We start from the raw sequence: 24,108 nt of genomic DNA, 5'->3' as shown, positions 1-24,108 counted from the left end.
CCTTTTGGGTTAATCCTACGGGAATTCCAGGCAACATGTTTACTATTAAGATCCCCTCCAAGGAGGATCTTGTCGTAACCCCCTGTAACGGCGTAAAGATCTTCTGGGTGGAGAGGCTTCTTTGGGCTAAGGTAAGCTGTAATACAGGTAATGTTTCCAAGCGTTGTGTGGATTGTTACTGCCGTGGCCTCTAAAGTCTGGAGTTGGGGTGAATGTTCTTTGTGGTGACGAATGCATTTTTTGATCAGAACGGCGGCCGCCCACCCCTTTGGTCCCGTCTGTCCGTCCAGTAGATGTGCAAGTTCCTCAAGCGGAGGTTGGTTGACTCGTGGAGATGTGTTTCGGAGAGGATTGGGTTGGGTTGTTTGGGGGAGGAGACCAGACAGCGAGGTCATTGGTCTCATCGGATTAGGGAAGGACGGAGAAGGACGTCGGCTGTGCCCTTTCAAAGGAACCATCCCGGCATTTGCCTGGAACGATTTAGGGAAATCAGGGGAAACCTAAATCAGGATGGTCAGATGCGGGATTGAACCATCGTCCTCCCGAATGCGAGTCCAGTGTGCTAGCCACTGCACCACCTCGCTTAGAGTGTTTCGGAGATAAATGCTATGTGGCGATGTAAGACGTCGTGAATTCTGTTTTCTTCAGTTTCAGGCCATTGGCATTCCAGATGCAGAAGTTGAAATTCCCCTGTGATACCGTCTATCCATTTACGGTGTTTGAAAAGCTGTCAGTACGCTTTCTACAAGCGAGAGGATAGACGTCAGCTTCTGCTGGAGGGCGGTGAGTAGTTGAACAATATCTGTTAACGCTGGTGTAAAGGTGGTCGACCAGGCAGATGATGTCTCCGCTGGTGGTGGCGTCGGTGGATGGGCATATATTGCTTCAGAGTAAGAGCGCTGTTGTCTTGTCTCTCGTGGAGTCACTCTGGGTGCCGGTTGTGGTCGCCGGTTGTTTCCGCAGGGAGAGGTGCCGCTTGTTGTTGGGTGGCCTGAATCGCTGCCATGGCCGAGTTCTTAACAATCATAGGCCGTTGTGGGGTCGACTTATTTGGTGTCCTTCTAGAATATTTCCGTAAGAGCTCTTGAAATTTGGCGCAGCCACAAGTAGGTCGCTTAATGTTCTTGTTCACAATTGGCGCACTTGGGGGGCGCGGTCCTAGGATGGTCACAATTTGATGATTTGTGGGAGCCACCGCAGCGGGCTGGCCTGCTGCAGTAGTTCGCTTTATGCTCCAAACGTTGTCAATGTCGGCACTGAACTGGTCCTTCTTTACTATTATAGGTTTCTATTATCATTCGTGTGTAGAGCAGGTACTTGACATCATATATATTGTCACTGTCTTTTCTGGATGGGAGGGCGACTCAGTACACAGGTTGTGGTATCAGTTGTTATGTCTTCTCGTCGCGTTCCTTAAATTGGTAGACTTGTATCACTTTGAAGCCTTTTTCCTTGAGGGCATAGTAAAGTTGTTCTTCGGTAATTTCCGCCGGAAGGCGTTTGACAACTACTTTCAGTTCTCTGTCGCCTGGTGCTTAAAATATGAGAAGCTGTGGTTCGTGAAGATTTTATTGCACATCTTTGGTCTTCGAAGGACTCAAAATGGTATTTGATGCGGTCCTTTTGGTATACAGCTTGAAGGTTGCCCTCTAGAAGTCCGTTGAGCATTTCACTGAAGTGAACGTAATCCTTCGTGTCATAAATAGTGACTGGGGGCACTTTGCGAAGCACATTCTTGTCTCTGTCCATGCCTTCTGCGGCATTAGAAGTTTGTGCCCAAGGCTTGTTGGTGGGTGATAGAGGCGTAGCTTGAGGCGTCAGTGGGGCGAATCGGTTCGTCGTGGGGATGGTCTCTGTTCGTCTCTTAGCCAGGTTGTCTAAGTCCTTGGCTAATGCGTTGCTTCTGCGCCGTTTGTTGTGTACGAGCGTAAAGTCCGCCTCTGCGTGCGGGGAGTCGTCGTCGTTTTCCGCTGGAAAGGTCGCTGCCATCTCCGCGTCGTAGTGCGTTTAGTGGGAGTGTGTGATTCGACATCTGAGTCCATAGCTGGCGATGCCAGACAGGTGTCGTTATCCTGCTCTTGCGTTTCCCGTGAACAGCGGATAAGGCGTTGTATGTCCTTCAGCGTTTCTTTGTCCTCCTCCCGACATATATGGAGTCTTCTGGCATAGTCCTGGCGGTCGTCTTCATTGCTGCGTCCGTCGTGGTGTGACGTATGGCTGACGTCCGTATACGGTTTCGTCGTGTGGTGTGTAGTCTTCTGCGGTCGAATGGCGTCTGTCGATCGTCGTTCTATCCTGTCATGAACAGGGCCGTAGCCTGGGTCGTCAACCTGGGATCCGTCCTGTGTGGAGCGGCCGCTGGGCGTCTTGCGGGCCAGGCCCAATCGACCGACCAGCGGCCGACTCCGGCGCGTCCGAGGCGGTTGCTCCGGCCGCGCGCGCATCATCCTCGCTCGTCGGCATCTCGCACTCAACTGATCGATATCGTGAGGCACAAGTTTCTTACAATGAAGAACGAACGTCGGTCAACAGATGGCACTACGGCAAAGAATGTTAACCGCGCTTTTTGGTTACTACTTGCGACTTTCATTTGCGACTTGTCTCAGAAGTCGCAGTCCGCCTCCGTAGTATAGCGATAGCGTTACCGCCTACCACGCGTACGTCCCCAACAGGGATCTGGGTGTTATGTGTCCTTATTCATCCTTTTCATAATCATTGACGCACAAGTCGCCGAAGTGGCGTCAAGTAAAAAGGACTTGCAATACGTCGGCTGAACTCCCCCGAATGCGGCCTCACGCTCAACAATGCCATACCATCATTTCCACAGAAATCGCAGTTGGATTAGATAGCGAATCGTAGAGAAAGAGCGTAGTACGAACTTTGGCCAACAGAGTACACAGTTAATTGCGCTTTTTAGTTGCTACTTGCGATTTCTAGCAGCGACTTGTCACTGAAATCGCAACTAATTCCATATCAAGACACCAGGTTTACAGAAAGCAATACGAAATTCGGCCAATAGATGGCATGCGGCGTTGAATAAGAAGTGCTACTGCGACTGCTAATTGTGGCTGAAATCGCATTTAGATTGTGTAAAGTTGTTATTGTGATATCTGTGACTTCTCAATCTCCGTGAGTTCTAATAGATACATGATTTCCTACCCACCACTAAGAAAACGCAGGACGATCGTCAGCAAAGCAGTAGCAATTTCATTATTTACTAGAATGAGTACAAGTTCTATGTAACATACAACTGTCATGATTCCCTTTAGAAACTAATTTTTTAAATTAACTTACTATTACTAAAATGTGATTATTTAATAACGTACGTAATTGTAAACTGTCAATTACGACAATGAGATATTTGTGCGATCCGGTAATTTATTTTTGTGTCCTGGTGCCGAGTCGCGACCCTTCAGTTGGGGACGCTTTCGCAAAGCATTCTTCCACGCAAAAACTTTGTGTTTTTTCACAAATTGGACAAAAAACGACGAGATAACTGGTAACTCATGTGGAAAATGTACTTTCTCCTTCTGCTCTATTTCTTTAAAGTGTAAGGCGATATTATTGCGCATCTGAGCTGAACTCTTCACTCTTTACGCCAACTACGAGATGATTCGCAGGCTCTATTTTCTCGTCAATAATTGGTTTTAAAAGACAGATGGACTACACCTGAGATGACGAATCGAACTGTATGAACTGTTTAACAGGGATTCTGGGAGCATTTAACTCATTTTGACCGTGATTGTCAACATGTTAAAAAGATCTAAATTAATGTCTTCGAGAAAGTATGTTTATCTTATACTTCCCTGTTCTTGTTCGATATTTCTTGCCTCTTGAAGGCAGTTGGGCGAAAATTCTTCAGTTTAAAGAGCTGCCTGTTGAAACTGCAAATATTGTTGGAAACTTATGTGATACCATCACAGAATAGAATTTGAATGATACGGTTGTACATTCCGCGAAGACAATGCCAACATAAACCTTGGTGGACGGTCTCGAAGAGGGACAAACAATATTGGTCGTGAAATCATTGGTGTAGGATGTGCAGCGCACATGTGCATAATGCTATAAAGAGAGCTGCAGATTGTTTACCAGTCAATCTAGAGTGTGTCATTCACAAGATTTATTATTACTTCAACATATATTCTGTGCATGTAGAAAGCCTGAGTACAAACAATTACTTGGATACAGCAGTACCAGATGCTTAGCCATGATGCCAGCTATTGAGAGAATTTGACGGCTCTATGGACCACTAAAATCATATCTTTTGAATGAAGAAAAATGCCCAACAATACTATGGAAATTCTTTGAAAGCCCATGCTCTTAAGTTCTCCTTATGATTTTACATAACGAAGTATCAATTTTTCACGCAGCAGTATTGAAGATATTTTTATGCTCTCCGCGGGTATGCTGCCGTACATGATCCTCTTCACTACACAATATTTCTACGATGTATAACGATCCGTGCACTGCTCAATGTATTGTGCACTGCTATCATAAAATTCACAGATGTTTCGTTCATGTCCCGCTCAGATTCAAGTTTGCTTAAAGCACTTCTCATAAAGTGTGGCATGAATCTGGTTTTTCATTTTTCTGCCATATTCGCTTTGAAATCATGAAATGCTTTCATATATACATGACAGAGAAGCCTCCCCTGCAAATTCAGATTAATTTTAACCGTCGGAATTGATTTCATACTCTCAATTTTCATTTCCGTTTTCTCAGATGTCCATATCTTATTCATCAAAGAAAAGATATACTCGAGTGCTGCATTTGTACCAAGAAGACACAACGCAAATTACACAATTCTGAAAATATTCTCATAAGGAATTTGTTTCGATGCGAAGTGCTGAATCATCTGTACCCAGCGCATATTAGTGTCAGTTTCTTCTACATTCGATTTGTCTATTTTATGAGGGGTGACAAACTGCTGCATATTAAGACACTCTTGAAATAATTCATTGTCGTTGATGTTACAGTTTGGCAATACGTTTATGAGAGATTCGTGGTATTTTTGGACCTCAAGCCATGTAAGTACATCGTTCAAAAGAACCGATTTGAAGTCCAAAGCCGCATTAAAATGTTCCGTCCACTGCTCAGTGTATTGTGCACTGCTATCATAAAATTCACAGATGGTTTCAGTGAACTTAATAACGTTCATGCCCCCCTCAGATTCAAGTTTACTTAAAGCACTTCTTGTAAAGTGTGGCATGAATCTGGTTTTTCGTTTTTCTGTCATATTCATTTTTAAATCATGAAGTGCTTATACAGCCTCTGCATATGTAACTTGGTGGCCTTCTATCTTCAATACTGTTGTGATCCCGTAGATTTTCCCGGCGTCATATGTTTATCCTCTTCATGGGTATGATCATCTTCACTACACAATACTTCAGCAATCCATCTGGCCATCATCTTCAGGTGCGATCGCTGAGTACACAATGATACAATACGTATATACCAACTTTTTAATAAATTTCTTGAACTAAATTCATGTGACTGCAGCAAATTTTTTCTTTCCCCTGAAATCTGTGTGTTTATGGGAGGGGGACACAGTCTCCCTTGCCCTCCTGTATGGGCATCCATTTTGGTCCCAGCTTCGGCTTCCAAAAATATGCTCACCTTATATTACAACACCACGAACTTGGTAAGATAGTATTACGAACTTCATACAGAAGACTTTTCCAAATTACACAGGAACACAGCTCACATCATATCTATGTTTTGCTCAACATATGGTTGTCAATAATTGTTTTCTATAATGAAGAGAATAAAAACTGCAGAAAGGTGCCAGCTGCATGAACCAGCATTTAAGAGTATTCTCCATCTTGTGGCAGCTCAAGAACTGACAACCAATATTTCATTAATCATGAATAAATGAAAATGTATTTCTCAAACTAGATAAAATATTTGTACATTTAGCTTATATTAACATTTTTTGTTAATCATAATCCCTGTATTGCCTTATACATGGTCTTCTCTCTAGACAGTGTTTTGTGCACAGTGCTGCATGTAAGCTGCTTGCCCAGCCCTGTCCATGTGTAGCATTGCGTGCACGTGCACAAGCTGATAGCAGCTGAGTTCTTGAGTTGGAACAGCCTGGTGTACTGAATTATGCCAATGAGGTGGCATGCCATCTTGCAGCCAAATAAAATAGTGTATTTTAACTTCTTCCAGTTGAGGAAAGAGCCATAGTTCTAGCAAATACAGCTAAGAAACACCAGTTACAGTTGCTTTATCAGGATATGACAAAAAAGGGGAATTTCATTACATATGTACCATCTTGCAGGGATTTGATGGCACCCCAGATGTGCTCTCATTTCCACATAAGAAATGCTGATTCGTCACTGAAGACAATACAATCCAGAGTATCTGCATCATCATGCAGCAATATTTTGTTTCCAAAACTGGCATGTAAATCATAATCTGTAGGCTTTAGATCTTGTAACAGCTGCAAATGATAAGGACATAGTTGTAAGGGTCTCTTTAAAAGTCTCCACGCAGATGTCAATGGAAATACTAATTCACAACTACCCTTATGAATTGATTTCTTGGGGCTACACGTGAAAGACTCTCACGCCTTCAAAATGTTCTTCAGTTACCCTTGGTCATTCCATTCTCTTTCCCCTTGTGCACAAGTATACAAACAAAACTGTTTGGATTGCTCTTTCATTTGATGTATTATTTATAATTGTAGGTTGAATGTAATAAACGCTACAAAGCCTTAATACATATATATTCATTTTGAAACTTGTGTAGATATATATTATTTACAAACACAATCTAAAGTAAAATCATAAATCTCAAATGCACTAGTTATATAAATGAAAATAATTAGTGTTTTAAAATATAATATGAATAGATGACCTGGGGTTCTAGACCAATTTTCTGGGACACTCCCCAGTTTGGAAACTCCACAAGCTTTTTTCCTTCATCCCTCTTTCTTACATTTCAGTCCTGCTGACAGAAGAAGGGGTCACTGGCTTCAAAAGCTTGTTCATTTCCATATCTTGTATCTTTTATATGTGCCACTAAATGGTGAGTAGATTTTTTCCCTGTTTATATTATATTATAAACAAAGTTGTTACCAAGTTGAAACAATCACACTATTTTTATAGCATAATCAAGAAATTTTCATAATAGCACGAGCAGTCCACCACTTTGACCACTGATGTAGAAGATAATAGCAACACAACTGTATGTCTGCCTGTTATAGCTAACTTTAACATACAAATTTTCATGTTTGAGGATTATAGTGGCCTCAGTAGGTGAATACAAGGTTTTTAAATGCATTGTGATACATGTACCAAAATACTTGTTGTATCTACAAGTAGCAACGTATCAGAGCCCAGGAGAGGAATGGGTGAAGCCACAAGGTGGAAGAGCTGCCTACGGAAGACAACATGACTCCAAATAGTAGTTCAGCTAACAGTGTCTTACTGATGGTGGATGGGAAACAGACAAAGCAAGCCTAAAGTGAGCTACACATAAGTAAGGTACAAAACGTAAAACTTTGCCACAATGGTGTCAACAGGCCAAGAGCAAAGAGAGAGAGAGAATCCAGATCACAACCTACGCCCACTAACGGCCATCATCAATTCCCTCTGTTGGGCATTCAGCTTCCATGGAAGTAGATACAAAATACTCACATGCTGTTCAGTCACTAAAGCATTTTGTTAATATAATAGAAAATAATAATTTAGAAGGAAATTTTGTACTGCTTGCTCAAGTGGAATCTTATGATAGATACCCTTTTAAATAGTCATTTTAACTACAATTTCACAATACTTACAGACCATTGAAATTTGTTACAAATAACTTATCACAGTTCAAAAGAAATAACACAGTTTGTACTTGAGATACTACACAAAAAATGACCTCCATTACTCTTTGTAAGTTCATAGGCTTCCATGACCGGAGTAAGTGAGCACAAAGTTTTCTGAATGTGGAGCCATATCATGCAGTAAAATAACTATCACTAAATGAGGAAAACTGACATTTTGACCATAATTTCAGTGGTCTTCCTCTGTGGTTTTATATGGAGGAAATTTTATACTTTGCTGGTGAGAGCCCATTTATATTTCAGAATGTTCCAGTAGCAGATATGAGATCATATCATAACTTGATAACTTCCATTGAGCTTCATAGTTGAGTCTGAACTAAAAAGGAAAATGTAAGTGTTTATTTGAAAACTATTTGGTGGCTGAACACTTATTTCTAAACTTGCATTACATATGATGTGACATACTTTTGTTAAACTTAAGTATTTTTCACTATTGCAGGTACCCTTCTGTATGTGGTCAGCATATCACATTTTATAAAGTTTAGGTATGTCACACTTTCTGCATCACTCTAAAGTACCTTGCAGATACACCTGCTCTAATTTCATGTTCAGAGGCTACTCCTGTCCAAAGTCAGTCATTCCTATTGCAGCAACTGAGACCTAGACACAGCTTTTATCACCAGAGTATAAATTGCAACATCATACTGTGCATTCCCCTTTAGTGAAATCATTGTACTACAGACATTATGCATTAGTTGTTAGGTGGCTTCTATGACAAAACAAAGCATACCATTAGTATAGTCAGTGACTACTTTTTGAATGAGATATTATTGTTTTTGCACTTACTTTATCAAGTAGGTGTTGGTCACAAGTTGTACGGATGATGTCTGTGAGCAGCTTCCTGATTGTCTTCTTGTCAATGTATCTGCACAGAGAAAGATCAGGCTCAATAATTCCTTCTGTCAGTCTGGTGCCTAATGAACTTGAACATGCAGTGTATACTTTCTTCATTGTTATGCCTGTTTACTTTTTTCATTGTTGTGCCAATGTAATAATTATTTAGAGTTCGTTGATAATATTTATAATATTATTGTATAATTTAACAGTGTTATACCATTGTGATCAATATCCAATAAATTCTTAATTATTGAAGTGATTAGTTAATTAGTTAAGAAGAAACTGGGGGAAGGAAGTTGGTGCAAAAAAAAGGAAAAAAGAAAAAAATGAGGGGGGAGGGGGAGAGAGAGAGAGAGAATAGGGTGTAAGAAACCAGAAAACAGAAAAAAGACCATATGTAATCTGTTTCAGCTGCTGAAAATGCAGTGGTATTAGGTAATCAGAATCATAGAAAAAGCCAAACCAAACAATTAAACATCATGAATGTTGCTGTGAAGCAAGACATTACTGTATAAATGAATATAATGAAATAAAAAGAAAGGGTTTCCCAGAATGTAAACTGCACACTTCTGTATGGAAAAGAAATTAAACTAATTTTGTTGATAATGAAAGGCAAACAAAAAAGTACCATGAGAAAGAAAAAAGGAGAACAAATTGAAATAATGAGAAACTATGGAAAAATGGGCTGTCAGCGCTCATCGAAATACTGTTGCAAATCAGAAAACAAGTGAATATGTTCTTCAATATCTGAGGAGAACTATAGTCAAATATTTCAGACATTCTGGTCAAATATGAATTGGGAACAATGGAAAATGTATTTTGCTATCACAGTTCACAGGAAATAAATTAAATAAAAAATCAAAGTAGAAGAATCAAGAAGAAAATATAGTCTTCAGTATAATTTATAAGATAATGTCTCAAATGAAGCATGCCACTACGAAAGACTGAGAATGCAAGATGATGTGTTACATGTGGGTCAAGAAATGTTCTTTTCAGTTTTAGGAGTAGGTACATGTTCAGTCAGCAGATGGGTTAAATGGAGTAAAGAGAATGATTGTTTCAAAACACAAAGGGAATGGGAAGAATAAAATAATGCACTGAAAAAAATGTTCATAAAATTTTACATAAAATTCCCAAATTGTCATCTCATTTATTATTCCTGAGCATATAATTTCAAGTATTATTTGGGGCCACATTCTTTGTCATTTAGGGAATTTTGCAGAGCATTCAAAAGTGGTTTCATCAGTCATAATATTGAGTCAGTTGTTGGAGAAGATTCATTTGAAAAAGAAATAAAAGAACATAACATTGCTTTATTCTATCCAAAGAAATAATTGAGATCTGTTTAATAAACTTTACAGAGTCAGTGCAATTTATTTATTATTTATTGATTTGTTTTGTGATCTAGTGACTGATGTTGTAAATATATGATAGGATGTGAAACATATCAGTTTTCCAAGTTTGTTTTTGTTACATTCTATGGTATTATATAAATAGTTCTAATCAATTTCATACTGAAGTATCTACAGCTTAAGTTCCAACACAGAAAAATGCATTTTACAGACAAATAAGTATTACAGAAAATTTGTCTATTACAGAAAAATAAGTATGTTTTAATAATAGATAGAAATGAACACAATAAATGATCTGGAAATGTATCTGAGTGTTGCAGGGACATTGACACTATACATTGTGGTTCAGGAGCTCTTCTATAGCATAAAATGATTCTTGCACTAGGAACTGCTACAAGTATTTTCTTAAACAAAAGTTCATTATCAGTTAAGCATTTAATTTATGAAGAGAGGGCATTAAAAACATTACAGCCACTAAAATGGACCCCTTCTGTACATACTCAGGTTTGCAGGCTCATAGTGGATATCATCTTTTCTACTAATATCCTGATTAAGTTAGACACTATTAGACTTAAAAAGGGGCTTTTTCCTTTATGAAACTCATCAGGAGAACCACCGTTGTGCAGTGGATGTAAGGACTTCAAGTTCCTTTAAACAGTTTCTTCATGTGGCTCTAAGACTGTACGCCACTTGTGATTCTTATGTCTCTTTTCTGTGCTAGTGGCTGGTTTCCCCAAAGTATGACACCACAAGCCACAACAGCATGAAAATAACCACAGTAAGCTGCTTGAATGGTTTTCATATTTCTCCAACAGCAAACAACGCATAAAACATAAGTTGCAGAACTCAGTCTTTTGCACAGATCGAGGATGTGGTTGAGGATGTGGTTTGATCAGTTTAGTTTGCTGTGAGTATGAAGCTCAGGTATTTTGAAGCTAGCTGGTTACCTCATTTTTCTCCTATCTCTTCATCTTTAGAGATTGTGTGAAACTGAATATAGTTTGTTTTACTGTAATTAACAGAAAGACCATCTATGTTAAACCAGTTCACTATATCACTAAAAACCTCATTAGCTGACACCTCAAGTTTGTCTAATGAAGTATCAATAAATAGCATTGTGTCATTGGCAAAAATGTTGAATTTACAATATTCTGTGCAAAGACATAAATCATTAATAAAAACAGTCAAAAGTATGGGGCCTAGAACTGTGCCACGAAATGCTCCGTGTCTTGGTAACCCATCCTGATGATGTTGAGACACCTTCTTGACTGTCCAGTACAACTGTCTGCTTTCTGTTGAAAAGGTACAGATCAAGTCAATTCCTAGCTGCACAGGTATGGAGCTTTGTGTAAAAGTATTTGGTGACCGAAACCTTCTGCTAGGTCACAAAGTATTCCAACCAATTTAATTTTGTTGTTGACGGATTCCAAAACATCGGCAGCAAATGCAAATATTGTATTGTCTGTTGATAACACTTCTGAAACCCAAACTAATTTTTGTTGATGATCTTATGCTCAATAAAGTTGCTAACAAACAAAAAAACTTGTCAGTAGTGAGGCTGGCAGATAGCAATATTTGCCTTTTCTTTTCTCTTACACAGCAGTTATACAGCTGCATACTTAAATCTTCCAGGAACTATTCCTTACTTAAGTGATGCACTGAAAATATGGCAAAGAATTCCACTATGCAAGGTTCCAGCTGGCCAAGGAATACTTAATGATGAAACTTCCTGGCAGATTAAAACTGTGTGCGGGACCAAGACTCAAACTCGGGACCTTTGCCTTTCGCGGGCAAGTGCCCTACCAACTGAGCTACCCAAGCATGACTCCTGCCCCATCCTCACAGCTTTACTTCTGCCAGTACCTCATCTCCTACCTTCCAAACTTTACAGAAGCTCTCCTGGGAACCTTGCAGAACTAGCACTTATGAAAGAAAGGATATTGCGGAGACATGGCTTAGCCACAGCCTGGGGGATGTTTCCAGAATGAGTTTTTCACTCTGCAGCAGAGTGTGTGCTGATATGAAACTTCCTGGCAGATTAAAACTGTGTGCTGGACTGAGACTCAAACTCGGGACCTTTGCCTTTCGAGGGCATGTGTTCTACCGACTGAGCTACCCAAGCACAACTCATGCCCCATCCTCACACCTTTACTTCTGCCAGTACCTCATCTCCTACCTTCCAAACTTTACAGAAGCTCTCCTGCAAACCTTGCAGAACTAGCACTCCTGAAAGAAAGCATATTGCGGAGACATGGCTTAGCCACAGCCTGGGGGATGTTTCCAGAATGAGATTTTCACTCTGCAGCGGAGTGTGTGCTGATATGAAACTTCCTGGCAGATTAAAACTGTATGCCGGACCGAGACTAGACTCGAACTCGGGACCTTTGCTTTGGAGGTACTGACAGAAGTAAAGCTGTGAGGATGGGGCGGGTGTCATGCTTGGGTAGCTCAGTTGGTAGAGAACTTTCCCACGAAAGGCAAAGGTCCTGAGTTTGAGTCTCAGTCTGGCACATAGTTTTAATCTGCCAGGAAGTTTGATATCAGTGCACATTCCGCTGCAGAGTGAAAATCTCATTCTCGAATACTTACTGATTTTTTTCTCTTGTAATCCAGACTTCCACCAGAGGAGATGACTTGCCCTAGGCTCCAGACTTCAGAACATACAGCATAGTGCTGTCTGCCTTTGTCACTACTTGCCACAATGGCTACCAACTGTATCGATGTGAACTGCCAACTCTTCTGCTTCCCGTTCCTTTAGTTAGTCCCAAATACTAGACTGGCAGTCACCTTATAACTTCTGCTCCTCCCCCAATCCCCCCTCCCTTGTACTCCAGTGCGAGCTCTCAATTACCCCATTATTGAGAATAAATTCCAAGTTTGTCTAGGTAACACTTTTATTTCATAATAGCCCTTTTTATGCTCACAACTCAACTTATTTTGAATCCTATATATTACTTACAGGGCAGCAGGAGTATTTTGATGATTCACTAGGTATGTTGTCAACTCCAGTAGCGTTTTTACACTTCAGAGATTTAATGACCCTTTGAATTTCCGGTATCATGACTGTTGTTACCTGGATCTGTTGTACTGTGGTAGGTATACTAGCTTACAGAAAATTCATAGCTTGATTTGTGGAGTCTTGTGATCCTATTTCTTCTGTTACTGTTAAAAAAATGTTCTTTTCTTTCTATAAGAAATTTTGATGCCCTTAGTAATCTAAGATATGTAACATGATTTAAAAGGTTTTTTTTCTTGCTGACTTTTTAGGGAATGTTTCTTCAGACAGATATGTAACCTCACTGACAAATATGTTAAAATTTGAGTTGACATTGGCAGCAGCATATTCAGAAGACCATTCCTCAAGCTGTATTGATGATTAAAGTTTTCCATGCTGTGTCAGTTTATAATCCTCATATCTTTCCACATAAAATTTACTTTTGATCTGATGGAATTACATTTTCCTTGACACATATGCTTCATGCCATTAGCTTCATGTCATTAGCAAAAATGTACTTTTCCCTGTACTTTTGCTTTATGACGAATAACTGTCCATCGTGATCAGAGGGGTCATTTATAACACTTGACAGTAAAATCATTGTGTGTATCCTTATCTTAAATATATTATCTATTAAATTACTGGACATGCTCACCAGATGAAGAAAGAGAGGGCAAGACAGGAGAAGTCAAATGTAAAATAGCAGCTGAAGCAGAAACTTGTATATTTACCATGGATGTACACGTGTTATAGTCAATTCAGTGTAAGTAGATGCCTGATAGTCACTTTTGGCTGTGCATGGCTGCCTCATATGTCTGCCTCAACCAATCACATAACATGAATTTGTAAATGTCTCTATGGCAATGCCTCAGTGTTTACAAAGTGCCATAGAAGGCTACTGTATTGCCTAGAATCATCTGCACTTCGCAGTTGAAAGCTGACAACAGTGCTGCCAGTCACCAGGGATCGTCTTACGCTGACTTAACTATAGTATCTGCAGCCTAGGCCAGCACTTGTTATGTTAAATAGAAGCTAGCATGTCACACTTTCACAGTCGTATGTGTTATTTGGCATGGAGGGTGAGGAGGATCAGACACAAATGATTTTGCCACTTTCATTACAGACTCTTAGACACAGAAATAAAAGACAGTGATATTTGAAGCTATCTGAGTGTTGTTATTTCTTATTGCTAGGGTGGCACTCAAGCAGGGCCATGTGATGTCATATGATGTCAAGTGGTGATCAGTGCTGTGTTGTCAGTAGTCAGTCTGAAGCTTGTTGTGAATACAGTTCTGCAGAATGGTTTTTTCAATCGAACAAAGAATGTTCCTTGTTGAAATTTGTTTTGGATGTAAATCATTTAAAATGTTAAGTGAAAGATCCACAATAAAATATCCAGAGACAGCGGCTCCTGCAAAAATGTTGTACAGAAATTGTTAACTAAATTTAGAGTAACAGTTTCAGTCTCTATCACCAAACAACTGTGCAAAGGAAGTTTGTTTGCCAGAAAATATTGAACATGTTAACAAGACCATTGTAAGAAGTCTGTGAAAATCAACTCGACATCTCTCCTCAAAACTCAACACTAAATGTATGTCTTGCCAGAATATTTTGAAGCTGTTGTGTATGTGAGCATACAAGTAAGAGTGATGCAAGCATAAAAACCTACGGATTACTCAAAACAACAACACTATTGCTAATGGTTACTTGGGCATGTCACTGATGGTAATCTCGATTGAAATTTCTACTTCACCTTGGACGAAGCATATTTTCACCTTAGTGGGTACCTGAACTCTAAAAATACATGCTTTTGTCAACAGACAATCTCAGGGAAAATTTTAGGTGCCTCTGTGTAGGTATTTGGTGTGCAGTTTCAGGCCAATGGATTATAGGTCCCATTTTTTTTAAGAACACCATGAACCCTCAAGTATATTTAATGGAATTCTTGCAACTATTCATAGTGCAGTAAATGGAAGAAGAATGAGAATATGCAATTTTTTTTTAGTTTTATTTTTATTTTTTTATTTTTTAATTTATTATCAAGATGGTGCTAGGATGCATTCTTGACAGTTTTCAGTGTCACATATCCATGAAGCATTTGGAGGAGCTTATGACCTCTTACATCACCCATCTGTGTACCTACAATTCCCACAGCTTATGACCTCTCAGATCACCCGATCTGGCTACAACTAATTTTTATTTGTGGGGTACTTTAAAGGGTAAAGTCTACAGTAACAACCCGTACACAATTAATGAATTGAAAACAAACATTCACAATGCATTTGAGGAAATCACACTAAATGAATTGACAAAACTTTCCAGAAAGGTGTTGAGATGTGCTGAGTTGTGTATCAAAGCTTATGGTGAACCTTTTCACCACCACTTGTGAACTATTGACCTAGTGATAGTTCAGTATGTTGTTTTTCATAATAACAATTTACTACTCTGTATTCTGTATTTACAGTAAACAAGTGAATTGACTGTATGTTGTTTATAAGACATGGGCCCTCTTTTATTTGAGCCACTCTGTATTTGCTTAAAGGACACATCTTAACGGAATGTGATAGTGGGCATACCACGGTCAATCTCAGAAAGAGAAAAGTGCTCTCTCCCCTGGCTACTTATGCTGATGTGACAAAGGAAGCAAGATGTGGCAAACAGGCCCAGTACAAACAACAAGTATGTATCTCAAAAACTTTTTAAAGACTTCTCTGAAGTTCTGTACAATAAATCAGTTCATCCTGGGAATAAAGTAGGCAATCCATGTGTATGGTATAATCCATCTTTGAATATTGAATATAAACTTGAGTCTGAAGAGAATTGGAAATGGTTTCCAAGATATCTCATTACAGTTATCAGGAATATCAAAAAATCTGTACACAGACCAGTTGCAGTTTCTCTGCAAAGGTATCATGATTTAAAGTCTCTAATATCAGTTTTTCCAAGAAATTATCATCCTTTTTATGAAGATCTCCTTTGCAAATAATGTGGAACAAACTGTGGGAAAAAGGCAAAAGAACTTTTCCAAAACTTTTATTTTTGTATGAAAATGCTTTCAATTCAAATTAAATTTGTTTTATGTTTTTGTACACTCAATTCTGTTAGTAAGATTAAAAACCATTTGACTGCAAAAACTTGTAACTTGTTGTATAATAAGAATATTTTGTTGCAAAATCTTGTGTCTTACTAAATGAGGTTATAAATAACATAAAATACATGCAGCAGATACTGTTACTTTAGTTTATGATTCAATATCTCTTTACATTAGCATGATTTGTTTCAATGAAAAATTGTATGTAGAAAGTTTTTAGTGTTCTGTAAAATGAATATTTTTGAGATACAAGGTTTTGCTGTTTATCATGAAACCATTCTAGAGACAAAATCCAGAAAACATGATTCCACAGAGGAAAAATAAAAATAAATAGAAGCAACAATATTATTAAAAGGATAGATTGCTACTCACTGTATAGATGACCTGTTGAGTTGCAGAATGACACAACAGAAAGACTGTTAACAAGTTATAGCTTAGAATGTGACTGTCATGTGAGTAGCGATCTGGAGTGGAGTGAGGAAGCAGGAGGGATAGTAGGCTATGGATGGGGGAGAGAAGTTGGTGCTCTGTGGTGGAGCGTGCAGGGACTGGACGATTGCAGGGGAAAGTTGCCAGGTGAAGTGTCAGGAGGTTGTGGGGATGAAAGGGAAGGGAGGGGGGAGGGAAGGAGAGGAGCAGTGAAGCAGAAAGAATTGGTGTGTCCATTGTCAGAAAGCAAAGCACAATGAGGGTGATTAGACATGAACTGGGAGCAAGTGACAGTACAGAGAGGGCAGAAACTGTATAGCAAAGCATATGGGACGGTGGGTTACCATAGGTTAAGGGTGAGATGATCTCAGGAGCAGAGGCTTTGTTGCAAGGATAACTCCCACATTCATAGTTCATAAAATCTGGTGGTGGAGGGGAGAATCAAAATGGCCCTGGTTGTGGAACAGCCACAGAAATCAAGCATGTTTGCATGTTGTGCCGAAGGGTGATCCACTTTGCTCTTGGCCATTGTTTGATGGTAGCCATTCATCCTGGTGGAAATCTGGCTGGCAGTCATATCAACATAAAAGTCTTTGCAACAATTGCACCAGAAAACCCAGTCCTACATCCTGTTCCTTAAATGCTGCCTAAACCATGGAACAACCTCTCTCCCCTCCTTCCACAAAGCCTAACCATAAAAATTCCTTTCTCTGGATTCCACCCCTCCATACACAATGATGTCCACATTTCAGATTATGTTAGTCCTGTCCCTCACAAACCTGGTACTACAAAATGCATCTCCATTGTACAGGCATCCCAAGACCACCCCTGCTACTTCTGCAAGATATTACTACTGTGAAATCCCTAGTACATACATCACATCTCTGAAATTAAATCCCTTGCATCCCAGCACCTGGAAGAGCATTCCAGACACAACCTCTGTAAGTTATCCAACCTGCTGACGTCCTACTGCTGCCTTGGAGCACCACTATCCAATGCCTATCCTAAGCACAGTGTTCCTTCACATCTGCTCCTCATAACACCCAGTCTGCTTCAACTTCCCACATGCCCCAAAACTCTCTACCAATACTCCACTAAAACAATACCAGAATCTTGAGCTCCAAAGAAGTGTCAGTCTTATCCAAAGGCCTCACCTTCAGCCTTCCAACCAAATTTAATCATGTTGGACTTGGAGATCTACTCTGATTTTCCCGATGCCTGCAATGTAAACATTTCTTTGCCTGCAGTCCCTGCAACCAAAGCCAACGCATTGCCAACACTGAATCCTTCCTCTTTCAGTTTGTATCACCATTCAACCATGATCCTCCCCGCTGCCTCCCATCTAACCAGCCCTGGTCACCTCCCGGGAATTCCTTATCTTCAATGCATTCTCACCATCCTTCACCAAGTCCCTTCCTAGGAAAACCAACCTTTATGTAGAAGAAAAGGCCTCCATACACAGCCTCAAAACAAATCATGATCTAATTATCCTACCTGCAGGCAAAGGTTCGACCACTGTCATTATGAATTGCAGAGACTACATGGTAGGCCTCTGCCAATTGTCTGACTTCTCCACTTATAAACTCTGCCAAAGTGATCCCATCCCAGAAGTCAGACATAACCTCCACTCTCTGCTTACAGGCTGAAGTTCTTTCCAGAACCTCTCCCCTGAAAACATTTTCCACTGCATCACTAAGATACCCCATACACCCACCTTCTATATGCTCTCCAAAATCAACAAGCCCAACAATTCTGGATGCCCCAATGTAGCTGGTTATTGTGCTCTTGCTGAAAGAATTTTGGCCCTCATTGACCAACACCTGAAACCAATTGCCCAAAATGTAGCCTCTCACATCAAAGATACTGATGACTTCTTTCACTGACTTTCCACCATCCCCACCTCTTTACTTCCTGTATCTCTGCCCACCACTGCTGGTTCCACTTCCCTATAAATCAACATCGCTAATGCCTGTGGTCTTGCCACTACTGAACACTACCTTTCCCAACTCCTTCCAGATTCCAGAGCCATTACCTCATTCCTAATACACCTTACTAATTATATCAGAGATGCTGATTTTGCAGAAAGGCACTACAAAAAGACTGTTAGAAAGTAGACAACATACACACATGCACACACTCATGCAAATGCACATGTGTGTGTGAGTTGGATTTGCATGAGTGTGAGATTATGTTGTCTGCTTTTGACAAAAGCCTTGTTGGCAAAAAGCTAACTTTCCAACCTCTTTTTGTTATGCCTTTCTGCGACTCAGCATCTCTGCTATATGGTGAGTAGCAACTATCCTTTTCATTATATTGTTACATTTCATCCTGGATTTTCCATTGTTTGATTTTACTAATTGTATCCTAACATACAAGTACTACTACTTTGAAGGGAAGGTACAATCACGGGCACCCACATGGCATCCTCCTATGCCAACCTGTTTATGGGTCACCTGGAAGAAACCTTCCTAGCCTCCCAAAAGCCCAAACCCTTGGCATTGTTCAGGTCCATTGATGATATCTTGATGATATGGACTCAAGGCCAAGACAACCTTTTCTCGTTCTTTCACAATCTCAAGACCTCTCTTTTCTGCCCCACCTGGTCCTCTTTAACTGAGTGTGCCACCTTCCTGGACATTGACTCCTCCTCTCTTATAGCTCCATCCACACCTCTGTCCGTATTAAACTGACCAACCACCAACAGTAGCTGCATTTTGACAGCTGCCATCCCTTCCACACCAAAATATCCCTCTCATACAACCTGGCTAACCGGAGATGTCATATCTGCAGTGATGAGCACTTCCTTGTCCTGTATGTGGAAGGTCTCACAAAGGCCTTCGTAGAAGGCACTACCCTCAGACCTAGCCTGCAAACAAAATTTCCATGCTACAATGGAGTGCACCCTTTGTCACCCAGTACCATTCCAGACTGGAACAGTTGAATCATTTTCTTTGTCAGGGCTTTGATTATCTATTGTCATGCCTTGAAATGAGGGACATCTGAGGCCCTTTCCACCCCTCCTAAAGTGGTGTTCTGTCACCCACACAACCTCCATAACATCTTAGGCCATCCTGTGCCACTCCCAGTCCTAACACCTTGCCACAGGATCATATTCCTGTGGAAGATCCAGGTGCAAAGCCTCACTAACAGTGCTTTTTCTGGTCAAGTCAACATGCCATTATTGCTGGTGTGTCCAACTTCCTCTCTTGCTACGGCTGAATTTACACAAAATTCTCATGTGGTGTCACTGACATTTTGCTGCCCAGTCCTTCTGTTGGCCAGTTTTTGAAAAACTCCATGTCATTTCAAGCATGTGTTTCAAGTTTTCCTCTCTACTTACATTATTCTACAAATTAGTGCGTTTTCAAATTTTAATGGACTTGTAGGTCACCCTGTATATTTTTCATGTAGATAAACTGGGGCTAGTCCCCACTAGCTCAAGTGTCGCTCACCTTTAGAAAACTTCAGTTCACCAAAGTGTTGGTCACATGGTGAAATGTTAGAACAGTAGTGCATATTCTGTAATTGAAACATCCAGAATTACCCTCAAACAGCATTATCCATTTCCTTGGCAACTCCCTGCCCTCTTCTCTTGTACATTTTGGAAATGGGGAGTAAACTGCTCAAGTTGAAAACCATTTAAATATTCACATTACAGCTTATATGTTTCTTTTATAAATACAAGGTGATTATAATTAAAGTTAAACTTTCAAAATGCTATAGATAACACCATTGGTCAGAATCATCTCAAATTGCAATGGAATATTATTAGAGATGGGGGGGGGGGGGGGAATGTATGGCAGAAGAAAAAATAATAGTGTAAAAATTGATCAATAGATGGCACTGCATATGTCAGAATACATAAATGAAAATGCCTGTCATGTGCACGAACTGCTGAAGTTGGTATGAATACACCAGGTACACAACTTTTCCTCCTTTTACACCTATGACATTCGCCATGACTGTCTCAATGTAGGATCATACTTTGCTTGTAAAGCTGTATTAAAAGAATGATGACTGTGCATGTGTCGCTCTGCAGGAGTTCTGGACACTGAAGGGTTTGAAAAAAGGTGTTAGTCAAATCACTGCTGTAGGTCCGGAGAAAATGATTCAGGAATTATAAAAGACAGGTTCTTTTGGTGTGCAACCTGGCAGAGGGAGGAAATGAATTGATTTGACATCAGTGGAAGCAGTGGTCACAGCAATGCAGGAGGAGACGAGTGGTGGTGTGCAAATGTGTAGTGCATGGACAATTGCCTGAACATTGGACATACCCGTGAGCATGGTGCATAAAATCCTAAGAAACTTCCTTATTTGGTATCCATTCAAAATTACCCATGTGCATGAGTTGCTTCCTGTTGATCTGCCAGCAAGAGAGACCTTTGCTTTAGAATTTCTTGCCAGCATGGAAGTGGACAATGCCTGTGGAAGATTTTGTGGACAGGCAAAGTCCACTTCCATCCAACAGGATATGTCAATTCACAGAATTGTTGAATATGGGCAACAGAAAATCCACACGCAAATCAACCACTACCACTTCATCCCAAAAAGGTCACTGTGTGGTGTGAGTTTACAGCATCATTTATCATAGGGCCATATTTTTTTCAAAGAGACAGATGCTTCTGGTCCTGTTACCTGTACCATCACCGATAAGTGCTATGAGTCTCTTCTGCACAACCATGTCATTCCAGCTCTTCGAAAGCCTGAATCTGTGGATGGGATCATTTTTATGCAAGATGGTGCACCTCCGCTCATTGCAAATCCAGTTAAGCAGGAGCTGAAGCGTCATTTCAGAAAGCTAGAATTATCAGCTGCCATTTCCCTACAGCCTGGTCATCCCAATCACCTGATCTTAATCTGTGTGACTTCTGGCTGTGGTGCTATCTGAAAGATGTTGTGTTCAGTGTTTTGTTTGCTAACTTAGCTGCACTGAAGACACACATTCCACAACACATTCTGAACATGACCACATAAACATTTTGATCAGTTGTGGGACATGCTGTTTCTTGGTTTCAACTTGTTGCAGAAAATGGTGGACAGCATATTGAACAGGTTTTGTGCCAGTCACATGGGTATTAATAATCCAATTTGATTTTGATTGATGCTTTTTATGTGGTTTTTGGCCTCAGGACAATTAAAAACCGATGTGAGTGTGCCTTCTTATGCAGTTTTTGGCCTCAGACAATTAAAACATGATTTTTTGCATCCTATGTGTGTATGTTTCATTTGTCATTTGTAGTTGACCACTATTAAATTATGATGCTTACAGCACCATCTATTGATGTATTTTGTAACTGTTTATTTTTCTTTGCTATATGTTTTCCCTCTTCTCCGATCATATTCCATTGCAATTTGACATCATTCAGACAAGTGGTGTTATTTCTACAGTGGTTTGAAAGTTAAACTTTAACTATAATCACCCTGTGTATCATACCTAATAGGTTTTTATTTAGGAGACTATTGTTGAAAAAACAGCCATTATTCTTCAAATACAAAAAAAGGTCTAACTTTGGTTAGCTCATATTTATGATTATCTAAAGAGAGACTCACATCATTTTTGTAGAGAACTTGAATGGACATGAGATGAAATTGTGCCTCTGTATGTATCAGCAAGTCCTAAATGAGTAGGTGACCAAGCACATTTTTTTACAGCTTCGCAACTGTCTAAGTATATACAGAAATTAAAGTTGTTGTAAGAAATTTTCATTAAGGCTTTTCAGTGACTCATTCTTTCTATGAAAATGGACAGTGTAGGTTCTAAATCATTTATGGCATTAACAGTTTACTTCTTGCCATTCTACATACGAAACACTTCTACTGACACACAAGAAAAAAACTGAATCAAAGAAGAAAAGTATATGGCCTTTTCCCTTAATTATTATTTTCCATATTGGTATAGGCTCTTGTATAAATAAGAGCAGTTGGGCATGCTCTGTTATATATATGAGAGAAGTAATGCAGGTTTCTATGTACTGGACAAGAGCCAATAATGAAAACAGACAGGAGCTCTTGTTAGATGAAGTAACATGAATACAGACTTCACTCACCGGGAAAGCAGAACCTTTGGGTTGTCAACGAGGAATTCAATTGCAGCAGCAACAGATTCTCCACGATGCTTTCTTAGTGCTGCCTCCAATAGTATAGGTAGGTGTTTCTGATGGATGCCATCCTGAGTGCCAGCCGCAGTCATCTGCAGCAGGTGTCTGCAATGAAACTTTGGTCAGTGTCAGAACAGAAGCCAACCTTTACACTACAGCCTTTATATTTTCAGTTTACCATCATATTGAGAGAAGAGGAATATGTATACAGATCAGAATTCCTGCAGTAGCTTGAGTGGACAATCTTTGCTTGAGTTTCTTTCTTCCTTCCCAGTGCCCTTTATCAAGCCAAAACCAGGTTGGGACAGGTATGGCAATACTTCAATTTCATGGAAAACCAGCTATATCCATCTATAGGCTATGCACTCCCAAAGGAGACTGCCAGCTGCTCCCTATGGAGGAATCTGTGTACTCATTCTGTCTGCATCTAGTGCAGTCACATGGTCAAACATGACATCAGTTTTCAACGCATTTGCCAATCATGTACTTGAGATGTGATGTGGGAACCAGCCCAGTATTTACCAAGGTTGATGTGGAAACAACCTAAAAACCACATACAGGCTGGGTCCTATCATTAACCCATGAGGTGGATTCGATCTGGAACCAGTGTGGCTCTCTCTTTTCTGGAAGCAGCTGCTTCATTGTGTTTAGCTATACTTGTGGGTCTTTTGAATTTATTGGAATGAATTATGTTAAAATCTGCTGGCCAGTTACAAGACTATTAATGTATATGTCACACTGAATGAGTCTATAAAAATTGCCATACATATAAGTGCTGATCTATTGTTTCAGACTTTTCAGCCCTGTTCACATTATCAAATAGCAGTAGTAATTAAATGCTAAACAAGTGACTCTTGATTTTATAATTCAAAGATCATGCATCTCCACCTCAGCTGGTACATTGATATCAGTTCTGTATAAGTGTGCCACCAACTACTAAATGATCTTTCAAGTTATGCATAGCCTAGCTTCCTTACTTCATTATCTATGTTTACCAGTGTTCTAAAGTAATCTAGATTTGGTACCAGACAAAAATCCCTCCTCCCCCAAGAAATTGCTTTGAAGTGTTGTGAATAATTATTTATACACTGAATATTTACCAAAATTTATAATGATATCCAATTTATTCATAAACTTGTTAACTTGGTCAATAAATTTCAGTTTTAAAATGCTTATTGCCACATAGTTGTGGAAGCATAAATTGGCAGAACTATTTCTGAAGAGATTATCTCTCATGCATGGCACAGAAACTAGGATTTTTGCAGTATTTATTTATTTATCCATCTTCAAATGTTTGTGTGAATCTGATGTTGTCACAAGTAATATAAAAAGAAAGCTTGTTTTATTGAAAGTTAGCTAAATAGCATGTTTATGTCTGTCAGTGCTAATCCAGTCATTTTGGTAGGAAAGGAACATCCATTATGAGTTGATGTGTGAATTGGCCTCCTGGTGAAATATCATAGCAGTTA

General features: G+C 39.7%; 1 protein-coding gene across 1 annotated transcript in view; it reads right to left on the bottom strand.

Annotated features, from left to right (window-relative positions):
* The window catches only part of LOC126176463 (aminopeptidase N-like), a 201,658-nt gene that overhangs the window by 19,268 nt on the left and 158,282 nt on the right, over window positions 1-24,108 (bottom strand). Inside the window, exons 15-16 of the mRNA XM_049923619.1 lie at window positions 22,589-22,744; window positions 8,624-8,702 (exon numbers count right to left, since the gene is read on the bottom strand). Coding sequence (XP_049779576.1) covers window positions 8,624-8,702; window positions 22,589-22,744 — 235 coding nt within the window. The remainder of the gene's footprint in view (window positions 1-8,623; window positions 8,703-22,588; window positions 22,745-24,108) is intronic.

This window comes from Schistocerca cancellata, chromosome 3 (assembly GCF_023864275.1).
Source record: "Schistocerca cancellata isolate TAMUIC-IGC-003103 chromosome 3, iqSchCanc2.1, whole genome shotgun sequence".
Lineage (NCBI taxonomy): Eukaryota > Metazoa > Arthropoda > Insecta > Orthoptera > Acrididae > Schistocerca > Schistocerca cancellata.
This window is presented reverse-complemented; position numbering and strand designations above follow the sequence as displayed.